Raw genomic sequence first — 22,097 nt, forward strand, 5'->3', positions numbered from 1 at the left:
TGTACGTACCGTCTTCAAGTGTCTGGGACCGTCTACGGCGTCTCGCGCTTGTCATTGCTCATGCACTCCTTGAGCTCCCTTGCTTTTTCCTTCTCTCCTTTCCCTCTCCCTTCTCCATTAAATATGAGTGATGTTTTGGAAAGGGACATTACTACTGGAGCCGAGAGAGAAGCCCGCTCAGTCTCATCACCCACAACGCCATACATCACCTCCACACTGACACCAATCTCTGCTCACCGCTCCTTCCCTGGCTTCCTTATAGTTCTCCCTCTGATTCCTCTGTATCCTCCTCCCGCAATGTCCGTCTTTTCCATTTCTGTTCATCGCTTCCTTCACTTACGCATCAATAGAGGGGACAGGGTGTCAAAGTTCAAGGTATGGCCGAATCACTCTCAGTGGATGTACTCAATCAATACACATGTACTACAATATGCTGCACTATACACAGGTGTCAAAATGATGAGAACATAGGACCGTTGCCATAGCGTTTAACAACTCAAAACTAATTTCTGTGTAATCCTTCAGTCTTCCAGGTATGATCCATCTTCAGTTCGAACTGCAGAAGCGGCTTGGATGAGCAGCCAAACGTCTTCACTATAATTAAAAACTAAATTATATCTTTTCGATGGTCTACTGCCGCAGTGTCAAACTCAAATTCACAGTGGGACAAAATTAAAAACTGACAAATTCACGGGTCAAATTCAATATTTACTGAAAACTGACTAACGTTTAACCTTTTCATATGAACTTTAGTTTTGCCTAAACACAAAAACTGGAATAACTCAAGCTTGATATTACAAACATGAGAAATAAAAGACACATCAATAGTATTCATTTCTCATTTAAATATACAATATGTCTCTCTGTGTAGCCCTTCAAGTTCCTTTTTATTTTTATTTTTTTGTTTGTTAAAAATACATAAAAAATAATAATTTCATCCACTGAAAATTTTACTTCCAAACTATTAACAGTCCATGCCATGGGGTAGAAAAAATGCAAAGATAAAACATATATTCAAGCTCAATTTGCTATATTCTGATTTACTCTGCACTCTGGTCTCAACTGCGCACCAGCGTACTAGCAAAGCATTCTGGGATTTGTAGCATTAGTGGTGCATGCGCTATATACCAGCGGGTCAGCTCTAACGCACATTTGATATGATCTCACGGGCCAAATATAATTACACCACGGACCAGATTTAGCCCCCGGACCGGAGTTTGACGCATGTGGTCTACTGTGTCTGTGTAGTGTTGTGGAATTTCTACAAGCAAACAACTAAATAATAAAATGAATGAGAAGCTGTGTCAGTACGAACAGCACATTTATACCACACAGATGAAAATTACATGAACCAGAAAAGCAGTTTGGAGCCGTTAAAGCAGCACAAGGCCAGAACGCTTCTTCTTGGAACATACGTTGGATAAGCAGTTCGTCTAATATGTAACAGTCAGTGGACAATAGACCACAGTGTACTGGATCTCAAGGTTAAACGGAAAATATAGCTGAACTAAGAGTGAAGAAACTGGGAATAAAAGGTCTCCATCGCAGAACCCAGTTTATATGACAAAAAACAAATTAGGTAAAACACTGTAAGTAAAGATTTCCATAACAGTACAATGGTGTATGACTGTGTTTGTGTGAATGGGTGAGTTGTTCCTTGATGTAAAGAAGCGCCTTGAGGTGGAAAAACGTTATATAAAAAGTGACCATTTACCATTTAACTGCGCTCAAAATGCCGCCATATTCACCTTATCCCAAAACACGGACCATATTACACAAATCCACCTACTTTATATGAGATTTTAGCAGCAAACTTTTCCCAAATTCTCCATTAAAATGAATGGGATCCCTCCACAAAGAAAGTACAGTTTAGTCACATTTATAGCATAAGTGGGCGTGGCTGAATACGCTCGATAACAGTAAGCTGAAATATGGAGATCATACAGAGCGTACAGAGCGGGCTGGTCCTTTCCCTGCTAATATGAGACTTTATTTATTGTGTATTTTGTCCCCAAACGCACTCAGAGGCGGTGATTTGGATCTCGGTGGGAGGGTGACACTAATTAAACTCTATCAGCAGGGTGACTGTGCTAGTGGAATGGGGATGGCCACCTGCTGAAGCTGCGGTGGCTGCTGCAGCGTCCAGGGGCCTGACGGGGAGAGCTGGACTGAAAACCCAATGGCATATTAGTTTGTATTAATCAAATCTTCAATCGTTAATTTAGGCTTTTCTTGCCCGGGGTGGCCACAATAAACGACACGAGCTTCTGTGCAGCGGTTCACATCCTGACTGGACATAGGTTTCTTTAATTTATCCTTCATTTTGGAGTAAGGGTGGGAGAAAGGCTCAAAAATGTACATCACGATTACATTTTTTCATAGCTCATGCACCTCAAGCAGCTTTATGTTGTATTTAAGAAGAAACTGAAACTGTTGTTCATACTTAAAGAAGCGCTATGTAGTTTTTCTGATACGCCACATGCTTGTTTCTATGGTGATATTATACATTATTGTCTGGCATTATTCATACAGTGGCATTAAACTCGTCTTGTGTTTATTCAATTGTGGGTGGTTTTACTGCTCAAAAATACCTTGGAAAACATGGGAACGGGGTCTCCTTTCCACAGATCTGACCTGTAAGGTAACCTGCTGCTTGTTGCCGTGGAGATATGCTATACACCATACTGCGGAGCATTAAAGGCAAGGCAATATCATCATTTGGGTTTTGTTTTTTGTTTTTGTTTGTTTTTTTATACATACCATATTTTCAAGAGTATAAGTCGCACCAGTCAAAAAATGAATAATAATGAAGAAAAAAAAAAACAAAAAAAACATTTCAGTACAAGTCGCACTCCCGGCCAAACTATGAAAAAAGTGCGACTTATACTACGGAAAATATATATGTAGTAGGTAAATTATACATATTTTTTTCTCTTAGCACAAACTCAAAATAAAAATGAATCAATCAGTCACCATGGAGACAAGCAGGAAGTGGACTGTCCATGAGAAAAGTTACATAGTGCACCTTTACTGACTCTTACGGTTAGTCACTCACTGGCCAATATGAGCGGATTAAAGGTCCTATATTACACAAAACTGACTTATGAGCTTTAAACCATGTTATAATGCTGTTAACTCATCAAAAACACACCTGGAGTTGTGTTTTGGTTCATTCACACATTTTTGAGTAACATTTTATTATTAGTCTGTTTATATCTCCAAAGCTCGAAACGCTCTGTTCCACCTTGTGATGTCATCAAGTGATAGTTTTCAAGCTAACAGCTCCTTTTACTTTTAGTTCAGTGCTTCCAAATACTGAAATCATCCAAATGATTCTAGTGAAGGTGTATGGACTTTAAAAACACAGTGGAGCCCTTCCTGTATTACCACATGATGACATCACAAGGTGGAACAGAGTTTTCAGTTTGAGAGAAGGAAAAACTCAACCTAAATATGCTGGATTTGTGTGTTAAACCTGTGAACGAAAAAAAAAAACCCACAACTCCAGGTCTGTTTGCGATGAGGAAACAACATTACAGTATAAAACATTACAAAAAATAGCATAATATTACCCTTTAAGTTATATTTTTCCATGCGAGCTCTTTACGTATCACATTTCAAACCGTTTCCCGAGCTCCATTCTGTTTAACGCTGCATTCCGAGGTCCCGCTCAGTGACATGCCATCAGGTCTGTGCGTGCGTGTGTGCGTGTGCCGGTATACGCAGTCCTGTCTCGTAAGTGACCTTGATGCGCTCCTTAACCGGCCGCATATTGGCTTGATGTAATCGCCGTTCCAGCCCCTCCCCGGTCCCCCTCCCTCCATAACCTCTTCAATGTAATGGAAAATAGATACGGCATAAGCTGGTGTCCTCTCATCTGTTTTACATCGCATGCAATAGCTCTGAACGATGGGCTTATCTGCGACGCTGCTGTCAGTGAATCCTTACTCCAAATACAAGCGCAAAAACCCCAACTGCAGGGACAAAAAACAAAAAAAAAGACGTTCAAATTCTGCAGCCGGGCGCCACACACGCCCGGCCAAAGATAAAAAGAGGACAGATAATGAAGAAGGAGGATAAGGCAGATTGAAAAAGACGAGACCATTTCATCTCCTGCCGAGTTGTGATTTGTCCTCACGTGCTTCAGAACGAGCCCGGCTACTTCCGTCCACTGTCTGGGCAGAACAGAAATATACGATCTCTATGAATCTTTGCACAAATTATATAATGTCGTTCGCATAAAAGCATTTAAACATGTTTATATTGCACAAAATTGACTCGTGTGAGCTTTAATTCATGTTATAATGCTGTTACCGCCTCAAAAACATACATAGAATTGTGTTTTGTGTCATTCATTCACTCATTATTATTAGTCTGTCACATCTCCAAAGCTCAAAATGCTCTGTTGCACCTTGTGATGTCATGAAGTGGTAGTTTTTGTCAGTGAATTGTGTAGATCTCCAAGAGGAAAGCTGAAATAGTGCTCAAAGTCTGTGCCCTGGTATAAAGTTTGAGGAGGTTCGTTTCTAACACTATAGCTGTGTTTGTACGTTAAGTCCTGCAGACACACAACAACACATAGTAACACAACACACACAAAACTGTCGCAATAAGAAGGAAAAATGAGCAAATTTCAAACAGAACAGTGAATTAAAACGCGCAGAATTACTGTTAAAAGGAATGAATACAATAAAAAACATAAAATTGTGGTACCACTACGCACTTTGAGGATTTGTTTTATACCGAGACAAGTCTGTTCTATGTTTTGTCGTCCTTTGTGTTAATTAGAACTATTTTAAAGGTCCGATATCACACAAAATGGATTCTCGTAGCTTTAAGTCACGTTATAATGTTGTTACGTCCTCAAAAACATGTCTGGAGTTGTGTTTTGGTTCATTCACACACGTTTAACTAACTATTATTAGTCTGTTTATATCTCCATAGCTCAAAACGCTCTGTTCCACCTTGTGATGTCATTAAGTGATAGTTTAAGCTCCTTTTTAGCTTTAGTTCAGTACAGATTTGCAGTTCCAAAGCTGAAATTATCCAAAAGATTCTAGTGAAGGTGTGTGGAGTTTAAAAACACAGTGGCGCACTTCCTGTATTACCACATGATGACATCACAAGGTGGAACAGAGTGTTTTACGTTTGAGAGAAGGGTTTGTGTGTTAAACGTGTTGAAACAGCATTATAACATCTTAGAAAACAGTGTAATATGGGCCCTTTAATTTCAAAACATGCTCAAAATACTTAATGGGACCTTGCAAGTCAAAACACTGATTGCGAAACTGCTTTTCTTTATTTTTTACTATTATCAGGGCTGTACGCTTTTGTAGTTAATGAAACGGAATAGATTTGTCTTTTATACAATAATTAACCGCACAGTGGGAGTGTGTTGTGTATGTAACGCAGCACCACATGCGCACGACAAAAACATTAAAACTCATATATTACGCAAAACTAACTCAAAAACAGACGTGGAGTTGTGTTTTGTTTCATTCGCACACGTTTGAGTAACACTTTTTTTTAGTCCTGTCTGTATTTCTAAAGCCCAAAATGCTCTGTTCCACCTCGTGATGTCATGTACTTCCTGTATCACTGCATGACATCACAAGGTGGAACAGAGTATTTAACGTTTGAGAGAAGTACACAGTCAAAACGTGAAGGATTTGTGCGTTAAACCTGCGTAAATGGAACGAAACAAAGCTCCAGGTGTGTTTTTGATGAGGAAACATCATTATAACGGATCAGAAAGTAGCGTGACACGGGCTCTTTAAAGTACAAGTACATTATCCTACAGTTACTTTAATACTGCGCTGTAATATCAGACGACCGCTGATGCTCATTATATCTGTCCGTGTCTGATTTTGCAGAAGAGCAGGTGAAAAGTGCGACATAATGATGATAATCTATGAAGAGAGCGAGGCCAGAGCCAAAGGTCCTGGTAAAACCCAACAGTATTTCAAACGTTTCATAATACACGAATATACTAAAATATAACACGTCTGTCACAAGAAAAACTGGAAAACTGCACTTTTGTTTTTGCTCTTTCTAAATGTATGTTTCAGTCGTTTCTCATTATTATTAAAATCAATCGATACATTTGTAAGTCCTCCCTCAGAGCAAGTTTTTCACAAAGACTTAAATGTAAAGTCCATCTGATACTGGACGAGTGTAGAAGAGGAGGAAGAGGAAACACTGAGACTGGAGAACGAGGGATGGAGGGAGAACGCTGAGGTGATTTGAGATGTGTAGTCAAGGAGAGAGAGACTGACAGACACTGAGAGAAACAAGAGAGAGACGGAGAGAAAGAGGGAGACCAGTGAACGAGGGATGGAGGGATAATGCTGAGGTGATTTGGGACATGTGCTCAAGAAAGATGAGAAAGAGAGCGACAGAGAGAGAGAGACAGACAGTGAGAGAAACAGAGAAAGAACGACAGAGAGACAGAGTGAGAGAGAGATAGAGACCGAAAGAGAGAGAGAGACTGAGAAAAGGAGGGACAGAGACAGTGAGAGAAACAGAGAGACAGAGAGAGAAAGAGCGAGACCAGTGAACGAGGGATGGAGCGCTAACGCTGAGGTGATTTGAGATGTGTACTCAAGAAGAGAGACTGAGAAAAAGAGAGAGAGACAAGAGAGTGACAGAGAGACCCAGAGAGAAAGAGAGAGATCGAGGTAGGAAGTGAGAGTGAGAGAGAGAGAGGGACTGAGAAAGGGAGAGACAGAGAGAGACCAAGAGAGTGTGAGAGAGAGAAAGAAAGGGAGAAGAGACAGAGAGAGTGAGACAGAGAGAGAAAAAGAGAGAGAGACAGAGAGTGAGAAAGAGAGAGAGAGAGGGACAGAGGGAGAGACAGTGAGAGAGAGACAGAGAGGGTGAGAAAAAGAGAGAGACAAAGAGAGTGAGACAGAGGGGGAGAGAGAGAGAGACAGCGAGAGAGTGAGAAAAAGAGCGAGAGAGACCGAGATAGGGAGAGACAGGGAGAGACAGAGAGAGAAGAGAGAAATAGAGAGACAGACAGGAGTAGATGACGGTTTGCGGGCGAGCGAGGAGATGTGGACTGAGTGGACAGCTCCAGAGACAGTTTGGTGAGTGCAGAGGTGAGGGAGGAATACCAAAGATAAAGAGAAAGTCCACGATGGAGCGGAGAGAGGGACAGGACGAGGAGAGTCAGAGAACAACGACATGAGGAGAAATCGGCTAAAATGTTCATAAAATAAGACATTTGATTTAATACAAATAAAAATAGTGTTTAAAGGGCCCAGATTACACTTTCTAATCTATGTCATAATGTTGTTTCCTCATCACAAGAAGAGTTTTTCTTCTCTGAGGCGACTTGTCTCTGCTGGTACAAGTTCTTATACGTATAATCAGTCAAATATGATAATCGCTTTGCCCTTCCAAGTATTTTGTAAAAGTAAAATAAGCGTTACCTGTAAGAATAACCGGCACAGTCACTTCCCATATTATATTCTCATATCAAATGTTTACAACAGGACATCAAATAAACTCCTCGGAGAATTACGGTCAGTCAAATATAGCAGCAGCGTGTTCATATATTTATACAAAGACGTCATGTTTCTAGTGGAGGCAGGCGGACTTAAAAGAGCTCCTTCCTCCAGATATTCTACTGATAAACCCAGACTGACAGGCCCTGAAAACAAAATGACAGCAATTACACACAATACACCGCAACTCGGACTGAGCAGTGAATTCATATGGACAAGTGGCAGATGTGGAAGAACCCCAGCTTCTCTGTGTAATTATCCAAAATCAAAATCTGGTGAATTCAGAAAGTGCTGAAAAGAGAAGAGAGGACCTAATGACTGGCTTTCATGTTTTTGGAGAAGAAGTGAAGCCGCTCTCAACTCTCGGTTCCCGGAGTGACGGCCAGCGAGAGCGAGCAAGAGGGAGATGACAGCTCTTACCCGGGCTTCCCAAGACAAAACTGAAGCAAACCGGCCACAAATTGAAGCAGATGGGCAGAAAGAAGTACTTAAATGTATAGCTCTACTCTGGGCTGCTGGAAAGTGGAACTGATTGACAAACCCTTAACAACATGTCTCCTTAAACGACGGTAAAAATATATGAAGGCCACATAAACTAACGCAACTGTCAAGGTAAGGCTGGTTTATTTGTACAATACAGTTTGTGCCATAGACTGTTTATAAATGGACAGAGCTAACCTGCTAGCTGCTGTGAATCCATCTACTCTGGCTTCGATTCACGTTCTATTGAAAAACTGTCGTCCCTCTCTCTGTAACTGCTGCCGTCAGACTCGTCATTTTGGTCTTATAATGTTCATATTGACCCGTTCTAAATGATCCTGGTGTTTTTATTTCACTATTTTGTCAGTAAATCGAGATATGAACATTAGTAATCGATAAATCAGGTGCATTCTTCCCCTGAGGTTGCTCCCGCTAGCGTTAGCAACAGGTTTGATTGACAGCGTTGCTAAGAGCCCGCTCCATGCCAGACCAGAAGTGCGGGAGGGAAGAGGCGTTAGCTTCCACAGCCTCGCTCCGGATTGGCTCTTTGGTTGCTATGATGCTCACGGTCGGAAATCCAAAGGTGAAACTCGTCTACAAATTCGCCGCTATAACTGCTCCAGCCTCGATGAGCTTCATTTGACTAGAAGTGAACGCTACGGGTGACGTCACACTCACTTAATCCACTTCTTTTTACAGTCTACGGTTTGTACACAGTAACTTAAAGTGCTTTACAGAAAAACAATACATTTAAATCACAGTACAAACTAATAAAAATATGAATAATTGTCATAAAATGTATTAAAAAGAATAAAATCATTCCACAGCTAAACAACTCTTTTGTGCTCGTTTTAAACAGAACCAAGTTTCAACAGAAGTTATTTTATTTATTCCATTATTATGATTATTATTATCGCTATTATTACCGATATTATTATTGCTATTATTGCTATTATTATTATTACTATTATTTCTATTATTATCATCACTATTATCATTATTATCTCTATATTATCACTATTATTATTGCTGTTATTGTTTTTAATTTAAATATTGCACACATTAATATTAATATCTGTCATTAATATTAATAGCTGTTCACATCCTTCAGTGGAGCCACACTCAAAGAGCTTAGTATAAATCCTGGACTTGAAGCCTGTTTTAATTGACATATTAGGTCTTACTGACAGTGATTTAACACTGGGCAGTTTCATTTTTCACTGTGGGACACTAATTACTTTTGCCAAAAGCATCAAACTATCCATAGGGCTGAATACAAAGTACATTTTTTTGATACTTACCTCAAAAATAATAATACTTAATAAATCACGCGCCATATTTTGTGACAGCTGCAGCCGCAAAAAAAAGTAAAATCGAGTAACCATGGTAACGCTCGTACGACATCCAAGTCCCTCGCACCTCTCGCCATATGCCAGAGCCCATGTTTAACAGGCGCGAGCACGTCAGAAAAAACACACTTAGACGGAGACGTTTCTGCAGTGCCAGGCAGCGACAACACTGGGTTATGGGAATAGAGCGAGTGTCAAACAAAATCTCCAAAGACAAAGACGTGAGATTTAGCCGAGACGGGAGACACAGCGGAGACTAAAGCTGACATCTGGGCCTATCCCGAGGAGAGGGGGGCGGGGCCTCTGTGTCAACACCGCTCTGTGTCATTGGCTGCATATCCACACAACAAGTACTGTGTGTGATTATAAGGCCCGCTTGACACTTTTATCTTCTCTCGGCTCAGATATACATAGTGTCAGGCTGTAGAAAAGTGCGAGCAGGTTTAAACATAGCCTGGCATATACAGTACGTCTAATATAGAAATCCCATGCAATATACTGTCAAAACGTAGCCTGGATGGTTAGCGTTCAGCTTCTGTTTACATCAGGAGAGCGCTAACAGGCTAGCTTGATTTGTAAGAATGTTATTTATGGTAAAGGTTGGATTTTTATATAATGTTTTTCACTTTCACTGCACTCAGAGCGTTTTACATCAAGAAACCGCTCACACATTCATACAACGGTGTACACAGATGCTGGGGGCGAGGTGGGTCAACTGTCTTGCCCAAGGACACAACAACAGTATTTATTTACACAGAAAGAGCCCAATGAAAGAGCTCAGACTCTACTTTTTCATGGATGCCCCCTTTAACCCTTCAAGGACTGAGCACATTATAGACCATTACAGCTCGCCTCGCCTCTTTTTTAAATTTTTTTTCTTTTTCCATAAATATCATGTTAAAGGAAGTATCAGCATGTACTTTTGCCTTTTTTCACACAAGTTCCTCTATTTTAGATATCCATCCTTATTTTTCCTTTGACATATTAAATTGACTGGGAGAATCCCGAGGCATCTGCGCTCTGATTGGTCGTCTTTGAGGGACATCGTACTCACATTACCGTAATGACAGTAACATATTTAAATAGCCTCATGCCTCTGCTTTGAGACGCCGTTTGATTTGACCTGAAGCACAATTGGTTGTGGAGTTACGGTAATGGAAAGTCCACAACCGCGAGTGCAAAATGCTATGCTATTGCTAGGTTAGCGCTAGTTGTAGAGTCGACACAAACGCGTACCATTATTCATACAAATCCAAACTAACACAAACCACATTCAATAGTTTATTTCACATGGTGTTACCTACGATGGATATTCACGTTCTTGAGTGGAGGTGGATAAATGTGTGGCATCATCCGGATTCAGATCCACTGCCTGCCAACCAACCACAGGCACAGACGCTAACATGTGTCATTGCTATAATAGAGGGCCCCCTTGTGGGTAAACACCAGAATTAACATCTAAACACTGTACTGAAACCAGACACAAAATGCCAAAAAGCCATTAATTGTAGACCTTTCTGATCGCAATTAGTAATATTACCGTTTATCTTCCAGTCTCTAGTGTAAGATACAGAAAAATACAAAAAAAAAAGTTAATTCAAAACATCATCACCAGATCATTAAGTTGCATTTGCTCCAATGTTTTCAGTTTTGCAATAAACCAAGAACTCACGGGCTTCAGGTATAAGGATTCCTTCAGATTTAAATGATTTGACATGGCAATGGTCCATATTATTATAATCTAAATATTATATACTTGGGGGAATATAAATAAATACTTGAATGTTGAAAGGTCCTCACAAAATCCTATGAATGAGACAGAAATTTGCCTGAAACCCATGAAAAGTAAAGACATAATCCACTAAAGGTGCAGCATATAAAAGGAAAAAAACTTACTGAAAAGGAATAGATAAAAAATATGGCTTTTTTGTGTGTGTTTTTGCGATATTTCTTTGTTAGCCCTGTGCTCACGGAGGAGGCAGTGCTTCATTCAGGACTGGTCTGACTCAGCTGAGGGAAACTAGGACAGATGCGCTCACATTTTTCTGAACCTGCACGATCTATTCTTGTTTATGTTTACATTTGGAACATTTTACTCAACACTAAAAAGAGTTTTGTCCCTGCCACGTTTAGAAAAGACGCGAGGCCGTTCAGCCGTCGTGTTGCGCTTCACGACGCCCCTTTGAAAGCGACTCTCCTTAGAAATCTAAAGGTGATATTTTGTGGTCTAGACGGGGCAGTTCTTGAGCGTTTTCAAAACTTGCCCGGTGTATTTGTGTTGATCTACTTCTCAGGAGGCTATTGTATATTATTGATTTTGGCCATTTGCCACAGAGACCAAAAATAAACAGCAAATGATAGGAATGGGACCGTGTCTAGACAACAGAGAGCAGGACTGAGCTTTGAGAGTTTTTTTTTTTTTAAATATATATGTTATAATGACTATTTAAAAGCGAAGAATTTGTTTATTTTTACCATTGTTACATTTTTACACAGCGATTTTCCACGTTCAAGACACTCAAACCGCTTTACATCAAGGAACCACACACATTCAGAGACCAATGTACGCAAACACACACCAACAGAGCCATATATTTTAAAAAAAAAACAAATAATAATGCTTCTTTCCGGTACATTTTTGATTTTTTTTTAAAGGTTGTATATTACATTTCTATACGACATCGCCTCCCGTGACGTTTAAGCCATGTTATAATGCCGTAACCTCATCAAAAAACACACCTGGAGTTGTGTTTGACCTGTAAGTTAACCTGGTGGCATCAGCTGCTTGTTGCCGTGGGGATGGATATGTTTAATGCCATACTGTGGAGCATTCGAGGCAAGGAAATAACATCATTTGGGTTTTGGTTTTTGTAATAGATACTGTATTTCCTGGAGTATAAGTCGCACGAGTCAAAAAATGCATAAGAAAAAAACCAAAAAAACAAAAAACATTTCACATATAAGTCGTATCTGAGTAAAACTATGTAAAAAAGTGCGACTTATGCTACAAAAAATGTATATGTAGTAGGTAAATTATACATATTTTTTTCTCTTAGCACAAACTCGAAATAAAAACTAATCAATCAATCACCATGGAGACAAGCAGGAAGTGGACTGTCCATGAGAAAAGTTACATAGTGCACCTTTACTGACTCTTACTCACTGGCCAGTATGCGCGAAATTCAAGGTCCTATATTACACAAAACTGACCTGGAGTTGCGTTTTGTTTCATTCACACGTTGACTAACACTTTATTATAAGTTTTTCTACTTTTCCAAAGCTCAAAATGCTCTGTTCCACCTTGTGATGTCATAAAGTGGTAGTTTTCATGTTAACAGCTACTTTTTACCTTTTATTTAGTAGAAATGATCAATTCCAGAGCTGAAATTATCCAAATGATTCTAGTGAAGGTGTGTGGAGTTTAGAAACACAGTGGAGTGGAGCACTTCCTGTATTACCACATGATGACATCACAAGGTGGAACAGTGTGTTTTTCTATCTGCTAGAACTACTCAGCTTAAATATGCAGGTTTTGTGCGTTAAACATGTGTGAATGAAACAAAACACAACTCCAGGTCTGTTTGTGACGAGGAAACAACAATATAACACATAACATTTAATATTTTCCTAGTTTTTTGTTTGTTTTTTTACTTGATGTCGATACTTTTACCACAGCCGACAAGACGGTGCTAAAGTTTAAACAGTTGTCATTGATCTGATTTTTTGCTGAGACTTCAAGCCTCTTCTCCGACTGGGTTCTGCACAAGTACTTCTCATTATGAAGACATTGTTTATATATTAATGTTCTTTTCCCCATAGTCCTAACCAAGCATGTTTGTTAAGAGGCTGTGCGCTGCAGATGACTTTAGGGACCGCGAGGCCAATCACTGATCACTGGAGTGTGGTGACGGGAGAAATAGCCTTCTGACAATACACAGGCACTACTTCATCAACAACACTTAAATACTTTTACTGCCTAAATACTATTGAAACAGTGTGAACCGTGGCTGCTTGGACTGAATACGAATTACACTGCGAGAGGTAAAGGTCAAAGCGTAAACATGAGGGTTAGATGATGAAGATAAAACCAAAACATGCTAAATAGGTCAAACGCTTCGGCTAAGGTAGTTCTGACCAAGCCTAGCAACAAGATCAGAGATGGGTCCACGAGCTCTCCGTTTATCGCGGGGGTCACGTTCCTAAAATAACCCATAATAGGCAAAATCCGCGAAGTATCAGCTTTATTTTTTGCAATTATTATGTTTTTTTGCTGTAAAACCCCTCACCACACACTTTATACACTTTTCTCACACAGGCGTTAACATTTTCTCACATTTCTCTCTCGTTTAAACACTCTCAAAGTTCAAACCTTCGTAGGCGTCTTTGTCGGTGCAGAACGTTTCATCGACATTGTGGGTTTTGTCGGGGAGAAAACAAATTGCAAACATACAGCACTTCAGAGTCACACTGCGGTACAACGTTTATGTAAATTTGTCTGAACACATTCTGTACTGTACAGGAGACACGGCACGGAGGAGACTGATGGACAATGGTCTACAGTCCAACAGCCAATCAGGACGCAGAACACAATGCACGATCATACACTGTAAAAAACAACAACAACAAAATATGCAAAATCGCGCCAAAAAGTCTGCAAAGACAAACTGCGATATAGCGAGGGACCACTGTATAAATGGACATAGCTAACCTGCTAGCCGCCGCGTTCCAACTAAGACGTAATCATGGGCACGTTTCCGGCTCCATCGACTCTGGCTGCAATTCACTTTACATTTTCTCTCTGGAACTGTTGCTGTCAGACTCATCATTTTGGTCTTAAAATGTTCAATTTAACCCGCTCTACATGATCCTAGTGTTTTTATTTCGCTATTGTGTCCATAACTCAAGATATGAACATTAATAACAGATAAATCAGCTGCCTCCTGCTAGCGTTAGCAACAGGTTTAATCACCTGACAAACCCGTGTTGGGGGGTGTGGGAAGGGGTGTTTTCTTCCACAGCTTTGCTCCCTATTGGCTCTTTGGTTACTATGATACTCGCGGTCAGAGTTCTTAATATTGAACTCAGCTACAAATTCGCTCCTATAACTGCTCTAGCCTCGATGAGCTTCATTTGACTGGAGCTGCTATGGCTGACGTCACACTTCTTTAGTCCACGTCTATGCTATGAGTGCGCTTTACCTTATATATCACATGTGTCAAACTCAAGGCCTGGGGGCAAAATGCGGCCCGCCACGTCATTTTATGTGGCCCGCGAGAAGATAAATTAAAAGGCATGACTCATTTTAAAATAAGCCTATACTGTTTTAATGTGTGCACTGACAATGAACTAATGAGATTTTCCCAGCAAGTGAGAGAAATGAAGTGAGAAATATTTGCAAATAATCATCACAAAATCTTCATGAAGAGGAAAATTGTCAGCGTGGAAGGAAGTTGGAAGGAAGAAAGGTGAAGGTGAATACAAGTTTGTGCTTTGAGAAGAAAAACCTGTCTGTTTTTTGTGTTATGAGGCGGGGTCGGTACAGTCTACATCGACATTCGGTTACATTTAGTGATATTTACACTGCCGCACAGTCACATCTGGCCCTTCATAGCGGCCATTTTGCTGATGTGGCCCTCGGTGAAAATGAATTTGACGCCCCTGTTATATATTAGTACATGATAAAAGTGCATAAACGATCAAACCGGTTATAGCAGATTCAAGTAACTATATTCAAGGCATTTAAAATTATGTTGTTGTCTTGAGTTTTGAGAATTAAACTTGAGTTTTGAAACAGACTTGCTTTGGCTCAACATAAAATACACAAACTGTAAGAGTTAACACAGAACATAAGACTTTTCAGTGTCATTTGCCACGTCTACTATACTATCTTACTACACATTGAAATTCTACATCAGTCTCCAGGTGGATTTCTTTGCTTCGAACAGCATGAATAACACATATAAATAAATAATTATAAAAACGGTATTCAGTATAAAAGCCGTAAGACTGAGCTCAGAGACAGATGCTTCATAATAGATCAGAGGACGGTAACTCGCTGGGTGTTTGGATCTTTAGGGAGGCAGAGCTGAGTTAATAGACAGTGGGTGGGAGCAGCTGGTCAGGTGAAAACCAATTACACCCATATCAGAAAAGAAAGAAAAGCCACAGATACATATTTCAAGCAATTTTAGGGAACATTTGTTTTCATTAGTTTTGTCCATGAGGATAATATGCAAGCAAACATCCTTTATAACCTCTGTAATGAGAATTCAACTCTTTTGCATAAAACATTTCAAACCTTGAGGAGCTGTGGAATTATTTACACAGATAAATTCAGTGAAATATTTACATTTAGTTTCTTTAATAAGGGCAGTTACGTCTGCTCTGTGTCTGTTATCAATACCATTACTCATTTACTGTTATTCTAATGTTATTCCCATTCTCCAGTTTTCCTCTTTCCACTATAACTTTCTATGTACATATAAATGAATTCTAAGTCCCATTTGAAATTTATAGGATCTTTTGGCATTCATGACTCCACTCTCAGCCCCGGCCCGCGCAAATTCTGCTCCTCTGTGGCTTTAGCAGCGTCTCACATCATCACAAATGTCACACAAACGCAACCGTACGACACATTAAGCCTGGAAAGACTACACATAAGGACAGTGTGTGCACAGACCCGCACTTTGCACACTATCGAAACATTAGAACGTTACAAACAGAGCTAGCTTGGTGTGTTTTCAGTCTTAAATCAGCACCGCGGGCTTTTCTATTATAATTCTGTATAGTTCTTATATGGACTGTTCAAATAACCTTAGTGTGTGTGTGTGTGTGTGTGTGAATGCCAGTGAGGGATCTGCAGGGATGATGCAGTTGCTTTAGGCTGAAATTGAAAACATTATGTGTATGTATACGAAATATGGGGAACTGCGGTTTAAAGATAACATGTATTTCTGACGGTGTCTTGTACTGGACCTAAGAGGAGAAACATATAAGGATGTGTAATGTTGGAGAAAAATGCAATAGGGCAAAATGTTCAGCTAGTATTAAGAAAACTCCTGACAAATTGATTCTAAATGTGTCTGAATGGTTAATCTCTCATCATTTCCAAAAGCTTTTAAACAATTACAGTGATTAGAAGACGGAAAACAGTTGCTGAATTTGCAAATTATATCAGAGGAATTTCAGCTAAGAACTATTTTCTAAAGCTCACGACACAGATGGAGGAGTCAGGTCAGAAATGCACAACAGCAGAACAATATCTGAATTTTCCGGACTATAAATCGCACTTTTTTCGTAGTTTGGCTGGAGGTGCGACTTGTATTTGAAATGTATGTTTTTTTTCTTCATTATTCTGCATTTTTTGGCTGGTGTGACTTATACTCCAGTGCGATTTATACTCTGGAAAGTACAGTAAATGCTTTGTAGGCAGTAAAGACGCAAAAGGTTGATTTTATCCCACCTTAAGTTACATTACACACCTTTAGTTACATTACACGGCTGCTGCAGAGGAAGTGAGAGAGGAAAAGCCTGGCAACACCTGAGACGGATGTTACTACATAGTTTCATAAATAAATAAAAACACTCCCCACTGGGAACAGTACGTTCTCTCTCTGTCTGGTTGTGTTGTTCTGAATACTAGCCACCATCCAAGACTAAGAATTACACTATCAAAGGTGACACATTCACATAATTCTAGTTTTGTTTTTCAGAAAAGAGGATGTTGCATTAAACAAGTGTTTTGTGTGTTCTGGTCTTTGTATTCTAACTGCAGGTGCAAGCCCAATTAGCCTTCAGGGTAAGTCTGTAATAATCTCTACCCCAGGGCATAATGGCCTATTAAAGCAGCAGTGGCCAGAAAAACAGAGTACATCCTTTGAAAGTTTTGAAGAGGGAGCGACTGAAGGAGTGAATCAAATTATCCATATTCAAGTTTACGTCATTGGGCACCCGCATAACATCTAAAAACCTCATTGTTGCACTCTTATCATTTGTAGACTTTGAAACTTTTACACATAATGGACTCGTGAGCTTTAAGTCATATTATAATGCCATTACCTCCTCAAAAACGCACCTGGAGTTGTGTTTTGTTCCATTTACATTGGCAGTTCCTGGTCTAAAATCATGCACATTATTCTAGTGAAAGTGTAGGAAGTTTTAAAACACGGTGGAGCATTTTGGGTTTTCCCACATGGCCCCAAGGTGGAACAGAGTGTTTTCTTTTTGAGAGAACTCAGCTTAAATATGCAGTTTGTGTGTTAAACATGTGTGAATGAAACTAAACACAACTCCTGGTCTGTTTATAATAAGGAAACAATAGCATAATATGGGACGTTTAAATCATGTTTCCGTATCTTTGTAGCTTCTTGACACAAAATATCCATTCCCAACTATATCCAAACTAGAAAATCATGAAAACCTGTCGAATAAAGTACAGAATTTGCATGTTAAAATCCTTTTGCAAAGCCTTACCTGATGTCAAGTCCACTCTGTAGTTTTTAGTCTCTGTCGTGACGTTGATATGCACCACGACTTTTCCCTCTTCAAGCGAAATCTCCAGAATCCCGTCATCTAAGTTACTGAAGAGCAGGAGTCCATCAGGGTTCCACGTCCGAAACTGGAACGCCACTGATAACACGTTGTGATTGGCTCGACCCGGAAGCTGCAGAAAACTGCTGGCGTTGAAGAAGACGGGGAAGGTATGAGTCTCCACACATGAGAAGGACAGGTTACGCTGTTAGGACAAAGAAAAAGTAAAACATAGATCAGGGAAACTGAACATTATAAGCTAAAAACAACTATTTGGGATGTGTTAGTGGGAAGGTATGACACAGAAAAATACTAATATTTTTGAAATGTGAGGACTGGAGCATTGTAATGAGAACGGTGGGTCATTTTGAGGATGTTTAGCTTATAGACAACCGATTGTGATTGCTATATACCATATTTTCTGGAGTATAAGTCACATCAGAGTATAAGTTGCACTGGAGTATAAGTCGCACCAGCCAAAACATGCATAATAATAAAGAAAAGAACATATTTCACATATAAATCACATCTGAGTATAAGTCGCACCCCCGGCCAAACTATGAAAAAAGCGCAATTTACACTCCGGAAAATATGGTACTTATAATCTGTGACATTGGTTGATCATTACGTTATATTTTGCACGTTTGAAATCACAATTTTCATCTCAAACAACTTAATAAAAGGAAATAAGTCTGCTGTGTTAGTGTTAGAAAACTGTGGTGCCCTGATGTCACCGCAAACATCATCACAACAACGATTTCGGCAGATATTTCACGCTAGCAATCAATGGATTTTTTGTCATTTGTACAAAAAATGACTCTGCAACACTGCCAAATCCTACGTGGTATCGATTAAGAAAATAAAATTGAAGAATGAAGTAAGGGCGTGTACAGACGGCAGTAAAAACGGGGATTTTTCAGCAAAATAGTGTCTTGAAAATAAGTGATTAAAGGTTGAAACATGCACGAATCGCTCCAAAAACAACTTCGACAGAGTAAATCATAGCTCTACTTAAAAAAAAAAGTGGAATTTGTCAGTTTTGTGTGGCCAGATCTATCAAAAATAAAAGAAAATATGAGATAAAGCTGCTTTATTTAGTGACCAAAACCAAACACTACCAAATATTAAGGGAAGAAAATGGGTTTATGGTCGACTAAAACGACATCACACCTGCGTACGCCTAAAATAGACCTGACATATTTACATCTGACTGCGCTAATGAATGCTAAACGCTAACGCACTCAGTATTTTATTTACAAAAGCTGCTCGGACTTGAAGTGGTTTTAAATGAGAATGTCAAGAGTTAAAATCCGGATATTGCCAATACAAATAAGCGCTGATAAAAACAAACATTATAGTGGCCTTTTACGCGCTAATTACCGTTGAGCTCCTTCAGCCCGCTCTTAATCAAATCAAATCAAACGTACAATATTGAACTATAGATGATTCCTAATTGCGTCTGCTTGGCTGTGTGAAATTTGCGCAAGGATCCGCTTTGATTACAAATGCGTGAGTCATCGCTGAGGCTTTTAACGCACTTGATTAGAGCCCCCCCATTTGTCTAATCAGTTGAAAAGGGATCGAAGACGCGTTGGCTAGCCTCTCCGCGGGAACGAACGTAGCAAAGGTTACATCCACCGGTCTGCCTCGAGAGTGGAGCGTTTGATGAGCACGGGAAAGAGCGTTGCTTAAGACGCTTCAAAAACAAACTGTTACCCATTGTAGCAATTAAATGGTGTCTTTGGAGGCGCGGGGAAAATGCCAGCACGGATATCAAGGGAGCGGGTTGGTACAGGAGGTAAACATGCAAAGGGGAGCTGATAGGGCAGCTGTATCTGATTAATTATGAATCCGTTTGGCTTTTTCTGGTGCGGTGGATATTGTGCCCTCTCAGTCAGGTCAGGAACAGAGTTAGTGCGACAATAATGAGGCACCTCAACACGCAGGCAGCTTCAGAGGCAGTAATAATGCTACTTATGAAAGTTCTACACCGGCGCAGCTACGACCACCACTGCAAAATTTCTAAACGCACTACCACCGACTAATTACAACTCATAACCAGCTAACTAACTTTTAATAACGCCTCTGCTGTCCGGCGCGGGGTTTGCTACCTGCCTGTGTAAGGAAGATATTGTAGCTTTGCCTGGCGTCTTTCGCGGTGTGGCATTCAACTCGCCTCTCGGAAGATCTGATCTTTACTTTGCCTAATGGTGTCATCCTCTTGTCTCCATGGCGATAACCACGTTTAAAACCTTCCTTTAAATCCTGAGCTCTCTGGACATTTCAAAGTGCAGGTATTTATCATATCCTAATTGTACCTAGTCGCTGTAATGATGTACGGTGGCACTAGTTACAGGCGTCATTACTTCCTTGGTGGATCGGTTACCGTTGGGAAAAGTGTAATGACATTTCGCATTAGTTTTAGATAATGAACGTTTCTTACAAAGCTGGAAGTGTCGAGCTTCTTCCTCCGCGCCAGGTCAGTGATGTTGTCTCCGTTGTAGTTGATGCTCTCCATGCAGCCTTTAAAGTTCTTTCTGCCTCCTCCCACCGGTTTACCGCTGTACGGCATCCCCCCGAAACTCAACTACAGAAAAACAACAGACAAAGTATTAGCATTAGTCCCAAAAGTCACTGACGGTTGAAAAAAAAAAAAAAAATCAAAACTTTTTATTTTTCCAGAGCGTTTAGAACGACCCTTCCCACATTAATCTGAGCAAATACAGCAGCGAGGAACAAACCCTCATTGTACAGTGGAACTTTGAGTCACATGGGTCAAATTCGACATTTTAATACCAGAGATGCCCCGAGCGTAAATGTCATTAAAGGAATAATAAGTGGTTTTCAAAGACAGGGGGCAGTGTGTGATCTCCACAGACCCGACTAGTCCTGATTTCTTCCTGTGGGGCGATTTTAAAGAAAAGGTGTTTGTGAATAAACCTCAGACAATAAACGACTTGAAATGTAATATCAAGGATCAAATAAGAGACATAAATCTGGAAATGCTTTAAAATGTTATGTAAAGTGTGTTGGATCGGGCTGTTCAGGACGAAAACAAAAATGGTGGACACTTAAAAAACATTTTTAAAAATTAGGTCATTTTTACTTCCCCTCATTTAAGTAGTGATAAGTTCAAGTTTAAGCGAACAATTATAACCGTATATATCGCTAAAAATCTCGGAGGTTCAGTTTACCTACTGCTAAAATTTGGTGAGTATAACAAAAGAATTATAGGAGCTACTGAAGATTTAAAAGTGTCAGTAAATATATTTTTGAATACTACTAAACGGTGACTGTATTTCTACTTACACTTTTTTCTAATCAGCTTTGTGACTTCAAAACAAACTGTTCCTGTTTGATTTTCTGTTTTGAAAGACCAGTAACCGTCCACACCACCTTGAGAATGTCTAATGTTGATCGATCTTGACTAATTTCGCAAACTACACAGGGCTGGTTCTGGTCAGGACTGGGATGAGAGAACACTGAGGATACCAGGTAGTGGGACAACAGTGGCTCTAGTGCAGAGGCGTCAAACTCATTTTCACCGAGGGCCACATCAGTAAAATGGGCCAGGTGTAACTGTGCCACATCAAGGGCCAGGTGTAACTGTGCGGCAGGATAAATGTCACTAAACGTAAACAAATGTCATGTAAAATAAATGTAACAACTTTTAAACTTGTTAAATAACTGTTTCTGTATTTATTACTTATTCAAGTTGCAAATATTACGTGTCTAACTGTGTTTCCTGATAAACAGACATTATTAAAAGTGTGTATCTGGTCAGAACCTTCAGCACTGCTTCAAAAACAGCCTTTTTCAGCCTTTTAATTATTGGACAATTTGTTGTTTTTCTTGAAGGTTAACGTTTTCATACTTAGCTCTGTGTTTGGTGTCAAAATGTCGACATAGATTGTACCGACCCTGCCTCATAACACAAAAAACCTACAGATTTTCTCCTTAAAGCACAAACTTGTATTCACCTTTAGCACCTTTCTTGAAACTGCCTTCCACGCCGACAATTTTCCTCTTCCTGAACAATTTGGGATGATTATTTGCAAATATTTCTCTGTCACTTGTTGGGAAAATCTCATAAATTTTTTGTCAATACACACATTAAAGCAGCATAGACTTATTTTAAAATGACAGTCAAGCTTTAATTTACCTTCTCGCGGGCCACATAAAATGACGTGGCGGGCCGCATTTGGCCCCCGGGCCTTGAGTTTGACATATG

General features: G+C 39.8%; 1 protein-coding gene across 1 annotated transcript in view; it reads right to left on the minus strand.

Annotated features, from left to right (window-relative positions):
* The window catches only part of cntnap2a (contactin associated protein 2a), a 488,742-nt gene that overhangs the window by 198,478 nt on the left and 268,167 nt on the right, over positions 1 to 22,097 (minus strand). The window contains exons 8-9 of the mRNA XM_033985829.2: positions 20,310 to 20,453; positions 17,810 to 18,071 (exon numbers count right to left, since the gene is read on the minus strand). Coding sequence (XP_033841720.1) covers positions 17,810 to 18,071; positions 20,310 to 20,453 — 406 coding nt within the window. The remainder of the gene's footprint in view (positions 1 to 17,809; positions 18,072 to 20,309; positions 20,454 to 22,097) is intronic.

This window comes from Periophthalmus magnuspinnatus, chromosome 20 (genome assembly GCF_009829125.3).
Source record: "Periophthalmus magnuspinnatus isolate fPerMag1 chromosome 20, fPerMag1.2.pri, whole genome shotgun sequence".
Taxonomy (NCBI): Eukaryota; Metazoa; Chordata; class Actinopteri; order Gobiiformes; family Gobiidae; genus Periophthalmus; species Periophthalmus magnuspinnatus.